General features: G+C 45.0%; 2 protein-coding genes and 1 non-coding gene across 8 annotated transcripts in view; 1 reads left to right on the top strand and 2 right to left on the bottom strand.

The window, feature by feature from the left end:
* LOC137564142 (aldo-keto reductase family 1 member D1-like) overlaps nt 1-11,049 on the top strand; it is a 93,283-nt gene extending 82,234 nt beyond the window's left edge. For both annotated transcript variants that reach the window (XM_068277583.1, XM_068277582.1), the window contains exons 7-9: nt 105-270; nt 9,086-9,168; nt 10,760-11,049. In XM_068277583.1, coding sequence (XP_068133684.1) covers nt 105-270; nt 9,086-9,168; nt 10,760-10,802 — 292 coding nt within the window. In that variant the 3' untranslated portion in view covers nt 10,803-11,049. The remainder of the gene's footprint in view (nt 1-104; nt 271-9,085; nt 9,169-10,759) is intronic.
* Nucleotides 11,050-11,644: 595 nt separating this feature from the next.
* The window catches only part of LOC137564141 (aldo-keto reductase family 1 member C3-like), a 91,483-nt gene continuing 86,145 nt past the window's right edge, over nt 11,645-16,982 (bottom strand). For all 5 annotated transcript variants that reach the window (XM_068277578.1, XM_068277577.1, XM_068277581.1 and 2 more), the window contains one exon: nt 11,645-11,812. In XM_068277578.1, the coding sequence (XP_068133679.1) occupies nt 11,783-11,812 (30 nt within the window). In that variant the 3' untranslated portion in view covers nt 11,645-11,782. The remainder of the gene's footprint in view (nt 11,813-16,982) is intronic.
* TRNAG-ACC (transfer RNA glycine (anticodon ACC)) lies at nt 16,546-16,617 on the bottom strand. Its single transcript has one exon. It is a non-coding gene; the product is annotated as a tRNA-Gly (tRNA).

Genomic DNA, 16,982 nt, shown 5'->3' with positions numbered 1-16,982 from the left:
AAGTTTCCTAGAGTTCAGGTTGTAGTATTATTCTATAGAGATGTGACAAATAGATATGTAATGAGGTCTGAGCTAAACCCATTATTTTTATCCACCTCCTTTAGGGTGAATGTGTCTTCTCCGCCTCTTCTTGATGATCCAACCTTGAATGATATTGGCAAGAAATACGGCAAGACAGCTGCCCAAGTGGCGCTACGTTTCAATGTTCAAAGAGGGGTTGTGGTCATTCCGAAAAGCTTCAATCCAGAACGGATCCGAGAAAACTTCCAGGTAATACTATCGCTCATTGCTTTCTGCCACATCTCTTTGAAAGGCAGCTAAAGGCTACATAAAGAGGTAGCATCTCGTTGAACATCTCTAGGGTCCACGGGAAGTATACTATAGTTTTATATCTAGCACACAGTTGTGCAACAAGCAGCATCAACTCCTCTCATAAAATCTGCTGCTAGGACAATGCAGGAGTAGGGTGACAATGGTGATGTTGTCATATGGATATTCAGCTCCTTTACAAGTCTTATCAGTTGAATGTGAAAATAGAGGCAAGGCTCTGGATACCATAGAGCAGGGGTCAGGAACCTTTTTGGCAGAGAGAGCCATAAACGCCGCAGATTTTAAAATGTAATTCTGTGAGAGCCATACAATATGTTTCAAACTGGCACAGTGTGCATGTGCAGCAGAGGGCTCACGCCCATGTTGCCATGGTGATGTGTATACCATTGATCCTCTGGGCAGAGGAAGGGTCAGACACGTCTTCAGCTTCTCTTGGGTTTCAGCAACAACAGCAATTATCCCGAAAGCCAGACAGGAGAAATACCAACTAACAGCATATACAATTACCTAGCTGACTTGGGGGTTGATTCAAGTGACAGACAGCCTATTAGGCCAATGAAAGTGCAAGGATCTCATTCTACAAAGTGAATCAACCCCCAGGTCAGCTAGCTAATTGTACAAGCTGTTAGCCGGTATTCCTCCTGTCTGGCTTTCGGGGAAATTGCTGATGTTGCTGAAACCCAAGAGAAGCTGAAGACGTGTCTGACCCTTCCTCTGCCCAGAGGATAAACTGTATATACATCACCATGGCAATTGGCAACATGGGCGTGAGCCCTCTTCTGCGCATGCACACTGAAGTCACTGGACCTGACAGGATCTAGGGTGGGACAATTGGAGCAGCAGTTTTGGGTGGAGCGCGAGTAAGTCTACTTTGCCTACTTTGAAAATGTTTCTTGCGCTGCCACACTAAGCTGCAATGCTTGATCAGTGTAGCTTAGTGAATCAACTCCTACTGATTTGTCTATGAGCCAGATGTAGCCATCAAGAGAGCCACATATAGCTCCCGAGCCATAGGTTCCCTACCCCTGCCACAGAGCATCCCGGTCCTCGGTCCATCCCATTGTTTCTGCACCATCTCTGGTTGAAGTTAATCCATGTACTAGGTCAAATAGCTCTTTGAGACTTCTCAGGCAGTCTCTGCAACTACTCATGCTTCTGAGTAGTTTCAAAGACTAGCGCATCCATACCAAGCACATGTCTTCAGTGGTTCCATAAGCAGGCTGAAGGGTACTGAACACCCAACTGGTTGCATGACTTCAACCTGGGACCATGCAGGAATGACAGGATGGACTGATCACCAGAAAGACTCTAGGGCAGGAGTCTCAAACTCAATTTACCTGGGGGCCGCAGGAGGCAAAGTCAGGATGAGGCTGGGCCGCATAAGGAATTTCACAATCGCCTCTGCCCACCCCTCTCACTCTTCCTTCACAGAGAGGGGCGGGGAGAGGCGGCGATCCGTGCGGCGATTGACGTCAGGAGGGGCAGAGCTGAAGCTGAAAGCTCTGCCCCTTCCAGGAAATGCCGGCGGATTACCCCCCGGGCAATTAGGGGGCTCTGCAGCCCTCGTTTAGCGGCCGGGATGCGGCGGATTACTTGGGAGCACTGAAGCGAACTATAAGGAAGCTTTTGCCGGCGAGGGCCACAAAATATTGTATCGAGGGCCGCAAATGGCCCGCGGGCCGCGAGTTTGAGACCCCTGCTCTAGGGTATCCAGAGTAAATGGCTTTCCAGTAAAGGAAGGCTGTGCTATATGACCAAAGTTCAGAATGCCGTAGCCATAAGGCCCATACTCACGAGTGACATTTGTCGCCGCAACACGCGGCGCGTGTGTGTTGCGGCGACAGGTCGCCCGTGAGTATGGGCCGCCGCACGCGCGCGCACCCCGAACTGTCGCCCGTCGCTCATGTCGCCAGGCGATTGAAACTTTCAATCGCATGGCGACAGTCGCCGCTGCCCCCCCGCCGCAACTGTCGCTAGTCCGCGTGAGTACGCGGACTAGCGACAGCAACCTCCATGTAGGTACATGGAGCTTCCGGCGGGGGGAGGAGGAACGTCAGCGACAGCTTCCGCCTTGCCGCTGGTCCCTCTTCCGCGTGTGTACGCGGAGGGACCTGGCGAGAAGCTGTCGCCGGCCTGTCGCCCACACGCTCACGTGTGCTGGCGACAGGCCACATTTCTCGCCCGTGAGTATGGGCCTTTACACAGTTATGGTCACTGACACTCCTACTGTGACTGTGTTGTTCTGGTTTACTGTGCAGTGTTATCACTGTCTGCCACCTTCATGTGGGCATATGTTTGCTGGTCTTAATAAGTACACGCTTGAGATAAAAGTCTTTGGAAAATGAAAGATCACAGACCAATTTTACCCCCTTCCATGTAGTATGAGAGCCATAAGATAAAAATCTTTGCAAGATGTTGTACACAAAGATGCTGTACAAATGCAAAAAAAATCAGTATCTGCAAAAGATCTGTTCCTGCAAAATGCATTCTTAGGGCCACATCTCATACACACCTTGTTTAACCACTTCACCACTGAGGGGGTTTACCCCCTGACCACCAGAGCAATTTTCACCTTTCAGCGCTCCTTCCATTCATTCGTCTACAACTTTATCATTACTTATCACAATTAAACGATCTATATCTTGTTTTTTCCACCACCAATTAGGCTTTCTTTAGGTGGGACATTATGCCAAGAATTATTGTATTCTAAATGTGTTTTAATGGGAAAATAGAAAAAAAGTGGGAAAAAATTAATTATTTTTCAGTTTTCGGCCATTATAGTTTTTAAATAATGCATGCTACTGTAATTAAAACCCATGAAATGTATTTTCCCTTTTGTCCCGGTTATAAAACCATTTAAATTATGTCCCTATCACAATGTTTGGCGCCAATATTTTATTTGGAAATAAAGGTGCATTTTTTTCAGTTTTGCGTCCATCCCTAATTACAAGCCCATAGTTTATAAAGTAACAGTGTTGTACCCTCCTGATATAAATATTTAAAAAGTTCAGTCCCTAAGGTAACTATTTATGTATTTTTTTATTGTACATTTTTTAATTTTTTTTTTTTATTACAAAAAAAAAAAAAATTGGGAGTGTGGGAGGTAATGAGTTAATTTTTTGTGTAAAAGTAATTTATTTGTATGTAAAAAATGTGTAGGGTGTAGTTTACTATTTGGCCACAAGATGGCCACAGTAACTTTTTGCTCTGTAACAACAAAAACCTCCCCTGGGGGGTACTCACCTCGGGTGGGGGAAGCCTCCGGATCCTAAGGAGGCTTCCCACGCCGTCCTCTGTTCCACGGGGGTCTCGCTGCAGCCCTCCGAACAGCCGGCGACAGAGCCGACTGTAGCTTCAATATTTACCTTCGCTGGCTCCAGCGGGGGCGCTTTGGCGACTTTCGGCACGGAAATAGACGAAAATACCCGATCTCCGTCGGGTCCGCTCTACTGCGCAGGCGCCGGAAACTTGCGCCTGCGCAGTAGAGCAGACCCGACGGCGATCGGGTATTTCCGCCTACTTCGGCGCCGACAGCCATCAGAGCGCCTGCGCAGGAGCCAGGAAGGTAAATATTGCGTCACAGCTGTACGGAGGGCTACAGCGAGACCCCCGAGGGACGCAGGACGGCGTGGGAAGCCTCATTAGGATCCTGAGGCTTCCCCCACCCGAGGTGAGTACCCCCCAGGGGCCGTTTTGTCGTTACAGTTCCTCTTTAATGCGACCTCCAAGCATCCTTCCGGAAGCTTGGAGGAAGTACTTGGAGGCTGGGTAAGTATGTATCGTTTCACAATGATCTCGCTGCCCATCGGAGAGCAGCGGATCATTGCGGGGCTAAGATCAACGAACGGGAATGGATTTTCCCGTTCATTGATCTCCAGGCGAGCGGGCGGCGGCGTGTTTACTAGCGGCGGGCGGCGTGTTTACGAGCGGGAGCGCGGGCAGCGGCGGGAGTGCGCAAAGTACGGATTTCTCCGTCCCTGGGGGTTATAGGATGGAAAAAGGGACGGAGAAATCCGTACGGGCGGGGGTAAAGTGGTTAACGGACATTCATCTGCAGATCAGATCCACCTGGATGGATCTTCAGATCTGCAGATGATTGATCTGCACATGAATGTCCGATAAAGGACAACTGTAGCAAAAGGGATATGGAGGCTGTCATATGTATTTCCTTTTAAACAATACCAGTTGCCTGGCTGTCCTGCTGATCCTCTGCCTCGAATACCTTTATCCATAGACCCTGAACAAGCATGCAGCAGATCAGGTGTTTCTGACATTATTGTCAGATCTGACAAGATTAGCTCCGTGCTTGCTTCTGGTGTGATTAAGACACTACTGCAGCCAAATAGATCAGCAGGGTTGCCAGGCAACTAGTATTGTTTAATAGGAAATAAACATGTCAGCCTCCATATTCTTCTCACTTCGATTGTCCTTTAACCACTTTACCCCCGCGCGTACGTATTTCTCCGCCCCTTTTTCCATCCTTTAAAAACCAGGGACGGAGAAACACGTACTTTCCGCGTTCCCGACGCTGTCCGCGCTCCCGCTCGTAAACACGCCGCCCGCCGCTAGTAAAACCGCCGCCGCCCGCTCGCCCGGAGATCAATGAACGGGAAAATCCATTCCCGTTCGTTGATCTAAGCCCCACAATGACCCGCTGCTCTCCTATGGGCAGCGCGATCATTGTGAGAAGAAACTCACGTGTCCAGCCTCCTTATACTTCCTCCAAGCTTCCGGAAGGAAGCTTGGAGGTCGCAATAAAGCAAAAAGTTACTGTGGCCATCTTGTGGCCAAATAGTAAACTACACCCTACACATTTTTCACATACAAATAAATGACTTTTACACAAAAAATTAACTCATTACCTCCCACACTCCCCATTTTTTTTTTTTTTTGGTAATTAAAAAAAATTCAAAAATTTACAATTAAAAAAAATACATAATTAGTTACCTTAGGGACTGAACTTTTTAAATATTTAAGTCAAGAGGGTATAACACTGTTACTTTATAAACTATGGGCTTGTAATTAGGGATGGACGCAAAACTGAAAAAAATGCACCTTTATTTCCAAATGAAATATTGGCGCCAAACATTGTGATAGGGACATAATTTAAACGGTTTTATAACCGGGACAAAAGGGCACATAAATTTCATGGGTTTTAATTACAGTAGCATGCATTATTTAAAAACTATAATGGCCGAAAACTGAAAAATAATTTTTTTTTTCCCCACATTTTTCCTATTTTCCCATTAAAACACATTTAGAAAAAAATAATTCTTGGCATAATGTCCCACCTAAAGAAAGCCTAATTGGTGGCGGAAAAAACAAGATATAGTTCATTTCATTGCGATAAGTAATGATAAAGTTATAGACGAATGAATGGAAGGAGCGCTGAAAGGTGAAAATTGCTCTGGTGGTCAGGGGGTAAAACCCCTCAGTGGTGAAGTGGTTAAACAAGGTGTGCATGAGATCTGCAGATATCATAGACTAAGAATGAATTTTGCAGGAACCCATCTTTTGCAGAAACTGATATTTTACATGTGTACAGTATCTTAATATAATATACTGTATAGGTATGCTCTCATACTACATGGAAGGGGGTAAAATTGGTCTGTGATCTTTCATTTTCCAAAGACTTTCATCTCAAGTGTGTACTTAGCTTTAGAGGTCACTTTGTTTCCTGAAATGAAACAAGCTTACACAAAGCTCAGAGAAAAGGGAACAGATTGATTTGGCAGGCAGCTAAATCACTGCTAAGAACTGTGAATAGTCCTTTTTATAAGGTCATGACATGATTTACTAGCAAAAGATAAAATTGTCTACCAAACTGGCATTACCTTCTCCCTGTGTGACAAAATGCAGCACAAATGATCTCTCCACAGCGAGAGACTCCTATAAGGAAAATTAGAACACATCCAGTCACATCCTTATCCTACTTATTGCATTAATTATATTGTACAGTATGGAGGGAGGTCTAAACTGGGGGTATGATCTCACAGGAAGTTGAGGCCTCACCTTCATAGGGAGAGCATTGAATCTGGTAAACAGGAAGTCTAGATCAAGCAACCACTATTGTCATCTAGAAATTCCAGTTGTTAAAGGTTTATTTTATGAGTTATAAGTGGGCTATGCAGGCGTGCCTTTGCTTTTGAACCTGGAGTACTGCTTTGAGTAAATTTCCCTCCATTCCAAAATTTATAAAGAAGTTCCTTTATCTGTATGAGTTTGTAATCGGTGTTCTCTGTTATTTATTGTACATCACCAGGGGCATAACAAGGTCCCACCGGCCCCCCTGCAAAAATACTAAGCGGGATTATGTAGGGCGCTATTGATAAATAACGTTACTGTGCTCAATAACGTCTGCTGTTTGGCATATGAATGGCGCTATTGATAAATAACGTTACTGTGTGCCGTTTTTCTTCTTTTTTCCCTGTGCGCCATTATTATGCAGTACTAACGATAAATAGTGTGACGGACGAGCCATGAGACCAGAAAATGCAATCGCAATCAGCTTCCTGCATCGATTGTCATTGCGTTGCCAGATCAGAATCTTATGTCTGTGGGATACCTGCGGCCCAGCTTGGGGTCTCTCCTTGCTCTCAGCAGAGAAATAGCTCAGTAACCTAAAGTGCAGGATGGCTCTGTTGACTTGTTAATTAGCATATGACTGGGATCTGGGCCTTAGCAGAGGTGTTAAGCTGAGTACACACGTACGATAACGATCGTTCAAAAACGAACGATAACGACAATCGGACCGATAATTGTGCGTTCCAAATTTTCCAACGATCTTTTTTTGGACGATAACGACCGTTATCGTTCATTCCGACCGATCCAACCCGGCAGATTTTTTCGAAAGATAATCGTTCAATCGTTGCAGTGTGTACAAAGATCGTCCGATAATGATTATCTGTGGAGTAGTAAGCATGTTCTTATTGCCTGTCATAACGTCACTCCCGTTTGCGCACGCATTTTTTTTATCGTTCGTCGTTCAGTACTTTATACTTATATCGTTCACGTGCGTACACAATCGTTCATTACGAACGATCTTTTCGGTCTAATTTGAATATCGTGTAAACGTCACGAATCGTTCGGAACGAACGATCTTTATCGGACGTGTATACGAACCTTTAGAGTTTGTCCGAGCTGATCTCACTCAGATGTTAATTAAAACACCAAAAGTCCTTTCCTTCAGAGGAAACTCCCCCAGCCAGGGCTCAGACTTGCCGGAGCCAGTTTAGAAGTACATGGAGTTTATGATTTTTAGCATGTTTAAGGAATACCGTTCATATGAGAGATGTGAAAGTTATCTCATTCTACTGGTCTGGATCTGGTGAATATTTTGATATTAAATTGAGGCCCCTGACATACCCAGAACCCGAGGTATTCCGCTACTTTGTAACCGGCCATGCAAAAGCACCTAAGTTTGATGTCATATGATCTGTCATATTCTGAGGAACATGAATCTGTGACCACAAGTGTGTGCGGGTAGCATAAGCCGAGATATGGAAAATGTCATATTTGGTGCTCACCAGGCACCCACCCAGGGAGTTAACCGTACCCTGTCCAGCCCCTGGTTGGACCTGAGACTCCACCCAAAGATGGGGATCAGTCAAAAGTGTTTGTGAGGGATTCCTCCTCATTTCTCCAAATTCCACCTTCATGGGAGCATGCTCCCACTCTGAGGAACAGTGGTGGCCATCTTGTCTTAACTTTGCTCCTGAACTGAACTGAAACCAAGAACTTTGTGAGTTTTCCCAGAAGGACATATTTCCACGAACCTAAGTATTTTCTCCCTTTTATTTTTGTACTGTGTTATCATTTGTCTCTATAATTGTTGATTTTAACGATTTTTTGTATATATTAATTATTTTTATTGCATAGTTAATAAACGACGCTACGTCCTTTATTCATTCAGCTACCCTATTATTCAGCCGCACAAACTGAACCCTGGTCTCTGAAGAGTCGCTACTATTCTTGCTAGCTAGACAGAATAGAGTGTGTTTAACTGTTTTATTTGCAGGTCTAGAATCAGCCAGTCGGTGGGCTCCTCTGTCCCATGGTAACAGAGGTGGTGGCAGTTATACCCTGAAATAGTGTTTAAATTGTATTACCGTAACTAACAGGCTCCCTTCTAGTCGGTCTGCTGCCAAAATTCCAGCGGTTTCTGCTCACCGATTGTGACCACAGATTGCATGGTCTGTGTGCTGAAACAGATTGGGAGGCATTGTGCTGTCCGGCCACTAGTGGTCCTGTGACAAATAGCGATAAGTCTATCTTTTTAATGAGGCGCCATTTTTATGCATAGGCGCAGTGCGCCATTATTCACTGATCCGCAGATACATACCTTCCGTGCGCTCCAGCATGGATGTTCCTCTCTCTAGCCTCTGACGTGACTTCCTGTTTATACAGGAAGTCGTGTCAGACACTAGAGGGAGAAATGTCCACGCTGGAACGCATGGAAGGTATGTACCTGCCGCTGCCTGCTGCCTCCATACACAAACTATCCAACGCTGGAGGGGAGCGCAGAGGGGAGAGCCGAGGTGAGGGGGGGGACCGTCCCCCCTCCCCACCGAAGTGCAACATGGCTTTCCTCTCATGCTGTGACCCCCCCAGCCCCCCAAACCGGCCACAAGTAGGCCCCGAGGGGGCAGGGGCTGCAGGCCCTATTGTTACGCTAGTGTACATCACTATGCAATATGTCAGCAATTTACAAGGAAAAATGATAATAATTATTATTATTTTTTCTCTTCCCGCACAGATCTTTGACTTTAATCTGACTGACAAGGAAATGAAGGACATTGAGGTTCTGAATAAGAACATTCGCTATGTGGAACTGTTAATGTGAGTACCTACTTCCACCTGGGGACACAGCTAGGGGAGTGATAAAAAAAAGGGAACAAATAGATAGTGTGCTACTAGCCTAATCTACACTCATGACTGTGCAGATCTTCACCTACCCAGCTACTGAGTTGGATTTATCCTGTTTGAACCCAGTAGAAATTTGCATCTGTAGGATTAGGTTTTGGATTAATTACACATTTTAGAGGAGGTTCTCATTTACCCTGGTCATGGGATCTCCAAATTAAAAATAAGGTACATCATTTATTTTTCCTGACTTCAATATGATGTAAGGTATAACCTGTACAATTTAATTGAAAAAAAAAAAGTGTTAGGAGAAAGAATATAACAACATAAAAACATACAAAAATCTGGTTTCATAGGTATGCAAACCTATACTAATGCTGGGAATACACGGCTCGATTCTGAGCCATTTAGATGGCTCGATAGATAATTTCCCACATGTCTGATCTCCTGCCCGATCGTTTCCGCACTCGATCTGCATGGAGGAGAATGGGAAAAGATAAGAAAAACGAGCAGAAAATAAGATAATGGCCTGCAGAATCTGGCGCGGAATCGAGTGGCAAAATCGAGCCGTCTATGCCCAGCGTAACACTTTGTAGAAGGAGCTTTTAATTTATTTATACAGAACTCCATTAATTAAAGAGACTCTTATTAAGACCAAATCAAGGTCATCTGCTTTTGTAGGACTTTCCTCAGTTGCCTACTGCAGCAAAAGGCATGGTTCCCAAAGAGCTTACAAAGCATCAAAGATAACTAAAGGTATTAGTCAGGAGAATGGTAAAAAAAACAACAACACCAAGGGCTAGGTCACAGTGCTCAGTTGCATTGCTCAATAATTCTGCATGTCAACTCACTGCCCATACAATTCTATGGACCTTTTTACAGCACTGCATTGCAAACTTATCGCGTTATTCTAACCCTGCATGCAGGCTTTGCATTAAAGGCTCTCCCTGCTGCTGCTAAACTACCTGGCGGCGTTAAATATGATTCCCCCTCTGAGTTGTAGCATTTCAGAGGGAGATATAATTTGGAGTTTGGTGAACGCTGGATCCTCGAATTACTCTTACGCAGGACACTCATCATAGCATTGCTGCTATGAGGGCACCCAGCTTTGGCACTGAGCGCCGTGCGTCGAAGTTACCTGCTTCGCTTCAATGTGCCACCATTCATTATGAACCCTATTCCGTTACACTTGCACTATATGTGTCACATATAACTGAAAGCCAGATACCCCACTAAAAGTACAGACTCTACTAACAGGCAAATACCTCAATGACAAATGTATATGTTACTGACTATCAAATTCTCTGGTGAGGAGCAGACAACAAAGCGATGTAACAAGACATAAAAATCTAAAGCGAGAGAATAATAAAATGGCCCCCATCATGCTTACTTCTGTCCTTGGATATTGCCATGCCCTCCAAATTATAGTACCTACCCATCATGCTCAATCCACCCCCTCCGTCCTGTGTCCTCCGCACACCCCCCACCCTTTCTACAGCATGGTCACACCACATCAAAATTCATCTGTGTAAGACCTAAGCCTTGACTCTGTTGTGTCTCTTTACAGGTGGAGCGATCACCCGGAATACCCCTTTAAGGATGAATACTAAGGTCCAGGTATAATCTCATTGATGTCAGCCTACATTTAATTCTCATGGGAATAGTCTGGATGTGTTTCCCACCTACATCCATAACACAAAGATGATGAAGGACGATGAAATCACAGAACACAGAGTAATTATCCGCTACCAATGGAAGCAAACAGTTTTTTTTATAACCACGAGCATCTGTTATCTTCTTGGCCACATAATCTTGTTGTTCAACTGTATTTTAATACAATTTTTTATATAAAACCTCTTTAATGTTGTGTGTGAATTTATTCTGCCCTGTCCCTTTGCCATTTCCAGAGGCAGTGCATAGCAGTTGTATCCACATGCCTTCAGAGAGGACTTTATCTGTAATAAATTAGTGTCCAAGATTTTTAATGCCAAATCTAAAGTAAAAAAACACAAGTAGGACTTGTGCTGACTATTTATTATTATTATTGATTTATAAAGCACCAACATATTCCGTGGCGCTATACAAAGTAAGAAACAAATACGAGCATGACGGCACTTGAAACAGGTCCCTATGTATTGTCCAATATTTCTCTCTATTGCACACTTGTTAGCGTTGCTGAATTCAGCTCAGAAATGTTAGTGTGCACAGGCCCTAAGAAGATTTGGTAAGAGACCCTACGATATTCTCAGGAACCATATCTGTGCCCTGCCCATACAATCTGTAAGCCAAGCAGACCGGAGTGTTTGAGGGAGAGGAGGTAGGGAGTAAGAAGGCAGCTGGAGGTCACTGGGAAGGAGTTGAGGATCAGTGAATGAAATGCGGGCGGTAGTATTCTTTTTCATTTTGCATTAGCTGAAACCTTTTCTTGTTTGAAAGAAAAAAAAATACATAATTAATCCCAAACAAAGTTTTATGAAATGCACATTGGTGACCATATTTAATATTTTGGAGTATTTAACACTGTTCCCTCTTCGGAGTATTGCCCAGTGCTGATGTCCCTGCCGTCTTGCTTTGAATCTAGTCCCCATTCTCAAAAGGGTACTCTGGATGACTTTTCCACCTGGAAATGCGGGAAATCACAGATCAGTAATTACATGACAAACATGGAATAAGTGCAAAAAGTGGCTTGAACAAAAAGAAAACAAAAACAACAACAAACACAAAGTATAAACACCAGAAGGGTTTCAATGGTAAGTCAATTATTTATAAGATCATGAAACCTTATTTATTATTTATTTATTGTATTTATAAAGCGCCAACATACTATGCGGCGTTGTACATTAGTTAAGTTTACAGACAAGTGTCTCTGCGTCCCATGTCTCTGTGTGTGTTTCTTTGCTCTGTGCATTTGGAGGTACGAAGAGACACTGATGCATAGCTTGCAGGGGAGGACGGGGCCAGGAGGGGAGGGCGTGTATGCGCGGCAGGTGTGCGTGTGGTGGGCGCATGCGCGCTGACAGACCTAGAGCCCATTATTAAACGGGCTAAGGTCCCTAGTACAGCAATAAGACAATGCAAGAATACATGCAAACCAGATCACGCAGCACAATAGGAGTACAAGGTAATGCTTAGGCAGTCACTGGATGGGAGCATGGAGGTTAGGCAAGTCAAGTTCACTCAGATCCATTATATGGGTGTACGGTGATGGAGGTGCATGAACAGGTAGGAAACATAAGGAAGAGGGACCTGCCCTGGACTCTGAGATCTCATTTAAACCACATATTAACACATTAACAACCTCCTGCTGCATTCAGCTCAAAAATATCTCCAGAATTCATCCCTTCCTTACACAAGAGGCTACTAAAATGCTTGTACACGCGCAAATCGTGTCCTTAGCAATGTAACTCTACTCTGCGGCTACCAAAAAACAGACTGGTGCCCTTCCAGTCTTGAACTCTGCTGCTCTTCTCATCTACCTCTCCTCCCACTCATCTGATGCCACCCCTGGCTGCCAATCACCCAAGGATCCAGCTCAAGCTCCTAACATGATAATACAAAGTTCTACATAAGCTATCCCCTCCATACCTTTCCTCATTAATTTCCAGATGCAATCTCTCCTGGAGCCTTCGCTCCTCCCATAAGACCCTCAGTGGCGTAGTTACAGACCATGGGGCCCCTATGCGGAATTTGAACCCAGGCTTCCCCCTCCATTAAATGATGTGGTAGCCAAAAGTGCCCCACTCCCTCATCTCCCCCTCCCCATATGGTAGCCAGGAATAGGCGCCTCTAGTATAGGTAGCCAGGTATAAGTGCCGCCAGCATAGGTGGCCCAGTATAGGGAACCAGGAATAGGTGTTCCCAGTATAGGGAGCCAGGTATTACTTCCAGCATTTACTTCTTCCTGCTCTTGCATTCCATTTCACAGTAACAGCGCCCCCTAGGGGGTGCTGTTACTGTGAGATGGAACACAAGAAGAGGAAAAAGTACATGCAGCGCCTGGATCCCGGCAAAGTGAGTATTTTAGGACCCCCACAGCTTCTACTCATTCGCCCGCTGCTGCACTCTCTCACGCAGCACGTGTGGAGGACAAGGTGGCCCCTCAGGGCCCCTACCACTGGTGTAACAATAGGGGATGCGACCCCTGCCCTCATGGGGAGCCCGGGGCCCCCCTAGGGCCCGCTCAGGTACTTTTGGGGGACAGGAGAGGTCGCAGCATAAGAGGAGAGTGTGGCAGATTGGTGGGGAGGGGGGACATTCCCCCCCCCTCCCTCACCTCGGGCTGTCCTATGAGCGCTCCCCTCCTGCAATCATTGGTGGCAGGGGGCAGCAGCGGCGGCGGCAGGCTGAACACATTACCTCCTTCTCGCTGGAGGTCTTCCGATCTCTAAGAGCTTCATGCAACTTCCTGTGTAACCAGGAAGTTGCTCTTAGAGATCGGAAGACCTCCGGCGAGAAGGAGGTAATGTGTTCAGCCTGCCGCCGCCGCTGCTTCTGCCCGCTGCCACCAATGATTGCAGGAGGGGGAGTGCTGAGAGGAGAGCCCGAGGTGAGGGAGGGGGGGGGAAATGTCCCCTCCCCACGTATTTGTACTTGTGCCGCTGGATGTCCTGATTGTACTGCTCATGTATCTATGCTCCCCATTATTGTATCTGTTTGTACTATGTACAGTGCTAGAGATGTTGGTGTTTTACAAATAAATTAGATCAATAACTTTTAATGCATTAATAAAAGTACTACAGTACATACGAAACCACATTCTCAAACCCAGTAAAAAAAAAGCCTATATATCACAGTATGTCACAGATATCAGCACAGCCTGACGTGCGTTTCATCCTCCTTCCTACACTCCCAACATTCTCACATTGGGTTACAGAGACCAGTTATTCTGCTTTATGTTCAGCAGGCTCCATTGGTAACAGGAATAAAGGGCGCCGGCAGATAGTGGACAAAAAGGACGCTGCCATTCACTCACATAATAATTATCGTTTAATGGGCGCCGAACAGGAAAAAAGAGCGCCGGAAATTATTAACATTTTATAACTGCGCCCGTAACAAATCACGTTTACAAATATATTCAACATATCTATCGTATGTAACTTAAACGTTTAAAATTTTATGACTTACTGTTTGTAAAACATTATTATTCACATAATAAAGCGATCAGTAAGTAAATCGTAATATTTTTTTACAGTCACTATTTGTGAATCATTATTATCCACACAATAAAGCGATCACTAAGGGGGGTCTTAGGGTTAGGCACCACCAGGGGGGTGCTTAGGGTTAGGCACCACCAGGGGGATCTTAGGGTTAGGCACCACCAGGGGGATGCTTAGGGTTAGGCACCACCAGGGGGTCTTAGGGTTAGGCACCACCAGAGGGGTTTAGAGAGAGTAGGGTTAGGTTTAGTTGTACTAAAATGTTAGTAATATTTAGGAATGTTTTACTACAGTTATTTTATATTGTTACAAACAATATTTTCAGATCTTATTACATGAAGAAACGATAAATGAAGGTTATACACAATATTATACAATTATAATTATTATACATATATTATCGTTTTTTAACAAACGTTATAAGTTTCACTTACAAAATAGGAAAGACTATCGTTTTTACAATTTGCAAACTCATACACATTATTTAATGTTTTTTAATTGTAAAACATTATTGTAAATGAAATACAACACATTATTTTTTATAAACGGTATTGCCACTTATCGTTTACACCCCGCGCCCTTTTTTCCCGACGCCCTTTTTGCATGTACGCGGCTATATTACAGGCATATCTGTATCTACATTTATTGGGATAATTATATGGTATTATCTTATCCTTTTGCCTTTATTTTATGTTCACGGCAGAAAAGTATTAAGATGAAATGGAGCCCTAGGCAAGATAGCAGCTTTTGCCCACCGTTGATGATCACCTGGCTATCTAAATAAGATTTAGTAGGAGATAGCATCCACCAGGCCCACTGGACTCTCTCCATGCCCTAGGTAACTGCCTAGGTTTGCCTTGTGGATGATCTCCTCTGGTTCACAGGGCCATATATCTGTATTTTGTGGCTTTGAAGAAGCGCCCTGCCTCTAATTGTGAAACGTGCATAAGGATGTGCTGATATCTTTGACAATTCTGTGACGTGTAGGCAATTTTACTGTCTTTGTCTAGGAGAAAGGTTTTCATGTGTAATACTTTTATTATATGTCATAGGTTTGGGCTAATTTTATGGCTAATTAATTCCAAGTCAGATTGTGTATTGACAAGGCTGATTTTGTAGTTAGATCACAGTTATTGCCAGTGGTGCTCTCTCATTTTATACTGTATATACGGTTAGTATCAGGGCCAGCTCTACGCAGGGGCATGAGGGGGCAGCGCCCCCTCAAATAAATGTCTTGCCCCCTCAAATGAATGTCCCTCAGACCTGTGTCCTCTCTGTCCATCCCCCTTTGTCCAGTATCCCCCTTTTCCTTTACACAGAAGACATGCCAGTCTTCAGGAGCAAACAACCAATTAGGCAGGGGGCGCTGCCCCAGACCACCAATCACAGCTGCTAGACCAGCTGGTCTTGAGGGCGGGATCATGGCTCTCTCATTGAGTGCAGTGATTGGCCCCAATGAGAGAGCCATGGTCCCACCTTCGAGACCAGCGGGTCCTATTAAATAGCGAGCAGGGAGCAGGAAACAGCTGAGAGTGGCGGTCTGGGGCAGCTCCCCCTCACCACGTTGCGTGATTATACGTGACTTGAAGAAGACTGAAGTCAAGTCAGAGAGCCATGTGGCAAAGGATGGAGGCAGACATTGTCGCAGGAAGCCTGGCTGGAACAGGCGGCAATCTGTCACTATAATGCTGCACCTTCTCTGTCGCTGAGATTACATTCGGCCCCGATAAGATGCAAAGCAGTGTTTTAAAGGGCAGAAATCACATTCAATGCTAAATTGCAGGCCTAAACTTCCTCCCTCTTCCCTCCTCCCTCCTCCTTCTTCCAGGGATTTGTAGGATGTCAAAAGCCAGCTTACATACATTGGCCGGGAATCGAACCCAGGTCAACTGCTTTGAAGGCAGCTATGCTCACCATTATACCACCAACACTACATGCTGAAGCCAGCCTAGCATGTACCATTGTGATATACCCAAGAGAAAAATGAGCTTGCTTAGGGATTTGTAGGATGTCAAAAGCAACCTCACATACATTGGCCAGGAATCGAACCCAGGTCAACTGCTTTGAAGGCAGCTATGCTCACCACTATACCACCAACACTACATGCTGAAGCGAGCCTAGCATGTACCATTGTGATATACCCAAGAGAAAAATGAGCTTGCTTGGGGATTTGTAGGATGTCAAAAGCCAACTCACATACATTGGCCAGGAATCGAACCCAGGTCAGCTGCTTGGTAGGCAGCTATGCTCACCACTATACCACCAACGCTACATGCTGAAACTTCTTGGAGCAGACTTCCTTCCTCCCTCCAAAAGACACACATACATCCCCATAAAATAATTCAACAGCAACTGCATGCACAGTCTCTGTGGCAAAATCGGTTAGCGCATTCAGCTGTTAACCGAAAGGTTGGTGGTTCAAGCCCACCCAGGGACAGCCTTGCCTTTTGCATTCAACAGTTGTCCAAAGAGAACCCCAGATAGCCATGTAGAATCATCTCTCTCTCTCTCTGGGTTTGAACCACCAACCTTTCGGTTAACAGCCGAACATGCTAACTGATTGCACCACAGAGACGGTGCACACAGTTGTTGCTAAACGATTTTATGTGGATGCATGTGTGTCTTGTGGAGGGA

This window comes from Hyperolius riggenbachi, chromosome 3 (genome assembly GCF_040937935.1).
Source record: "Hyperolius riggenbachi isolate aHypRig1 chromosome 3, aHypRig1.pri, whole genome shotgun sequence".
Lineage (NCBI taxonomy): Eukaryota > Metazoa > Chordata > Amphibia > Anura > Hyperoliidae > Hyperolius > Hyperolius riggenbachi.
The sequence above is the reverse complement of the archived record's forward strand: the minus strand, read 5'-3'. Positions and strand labels throughout refer to the sequence as shown.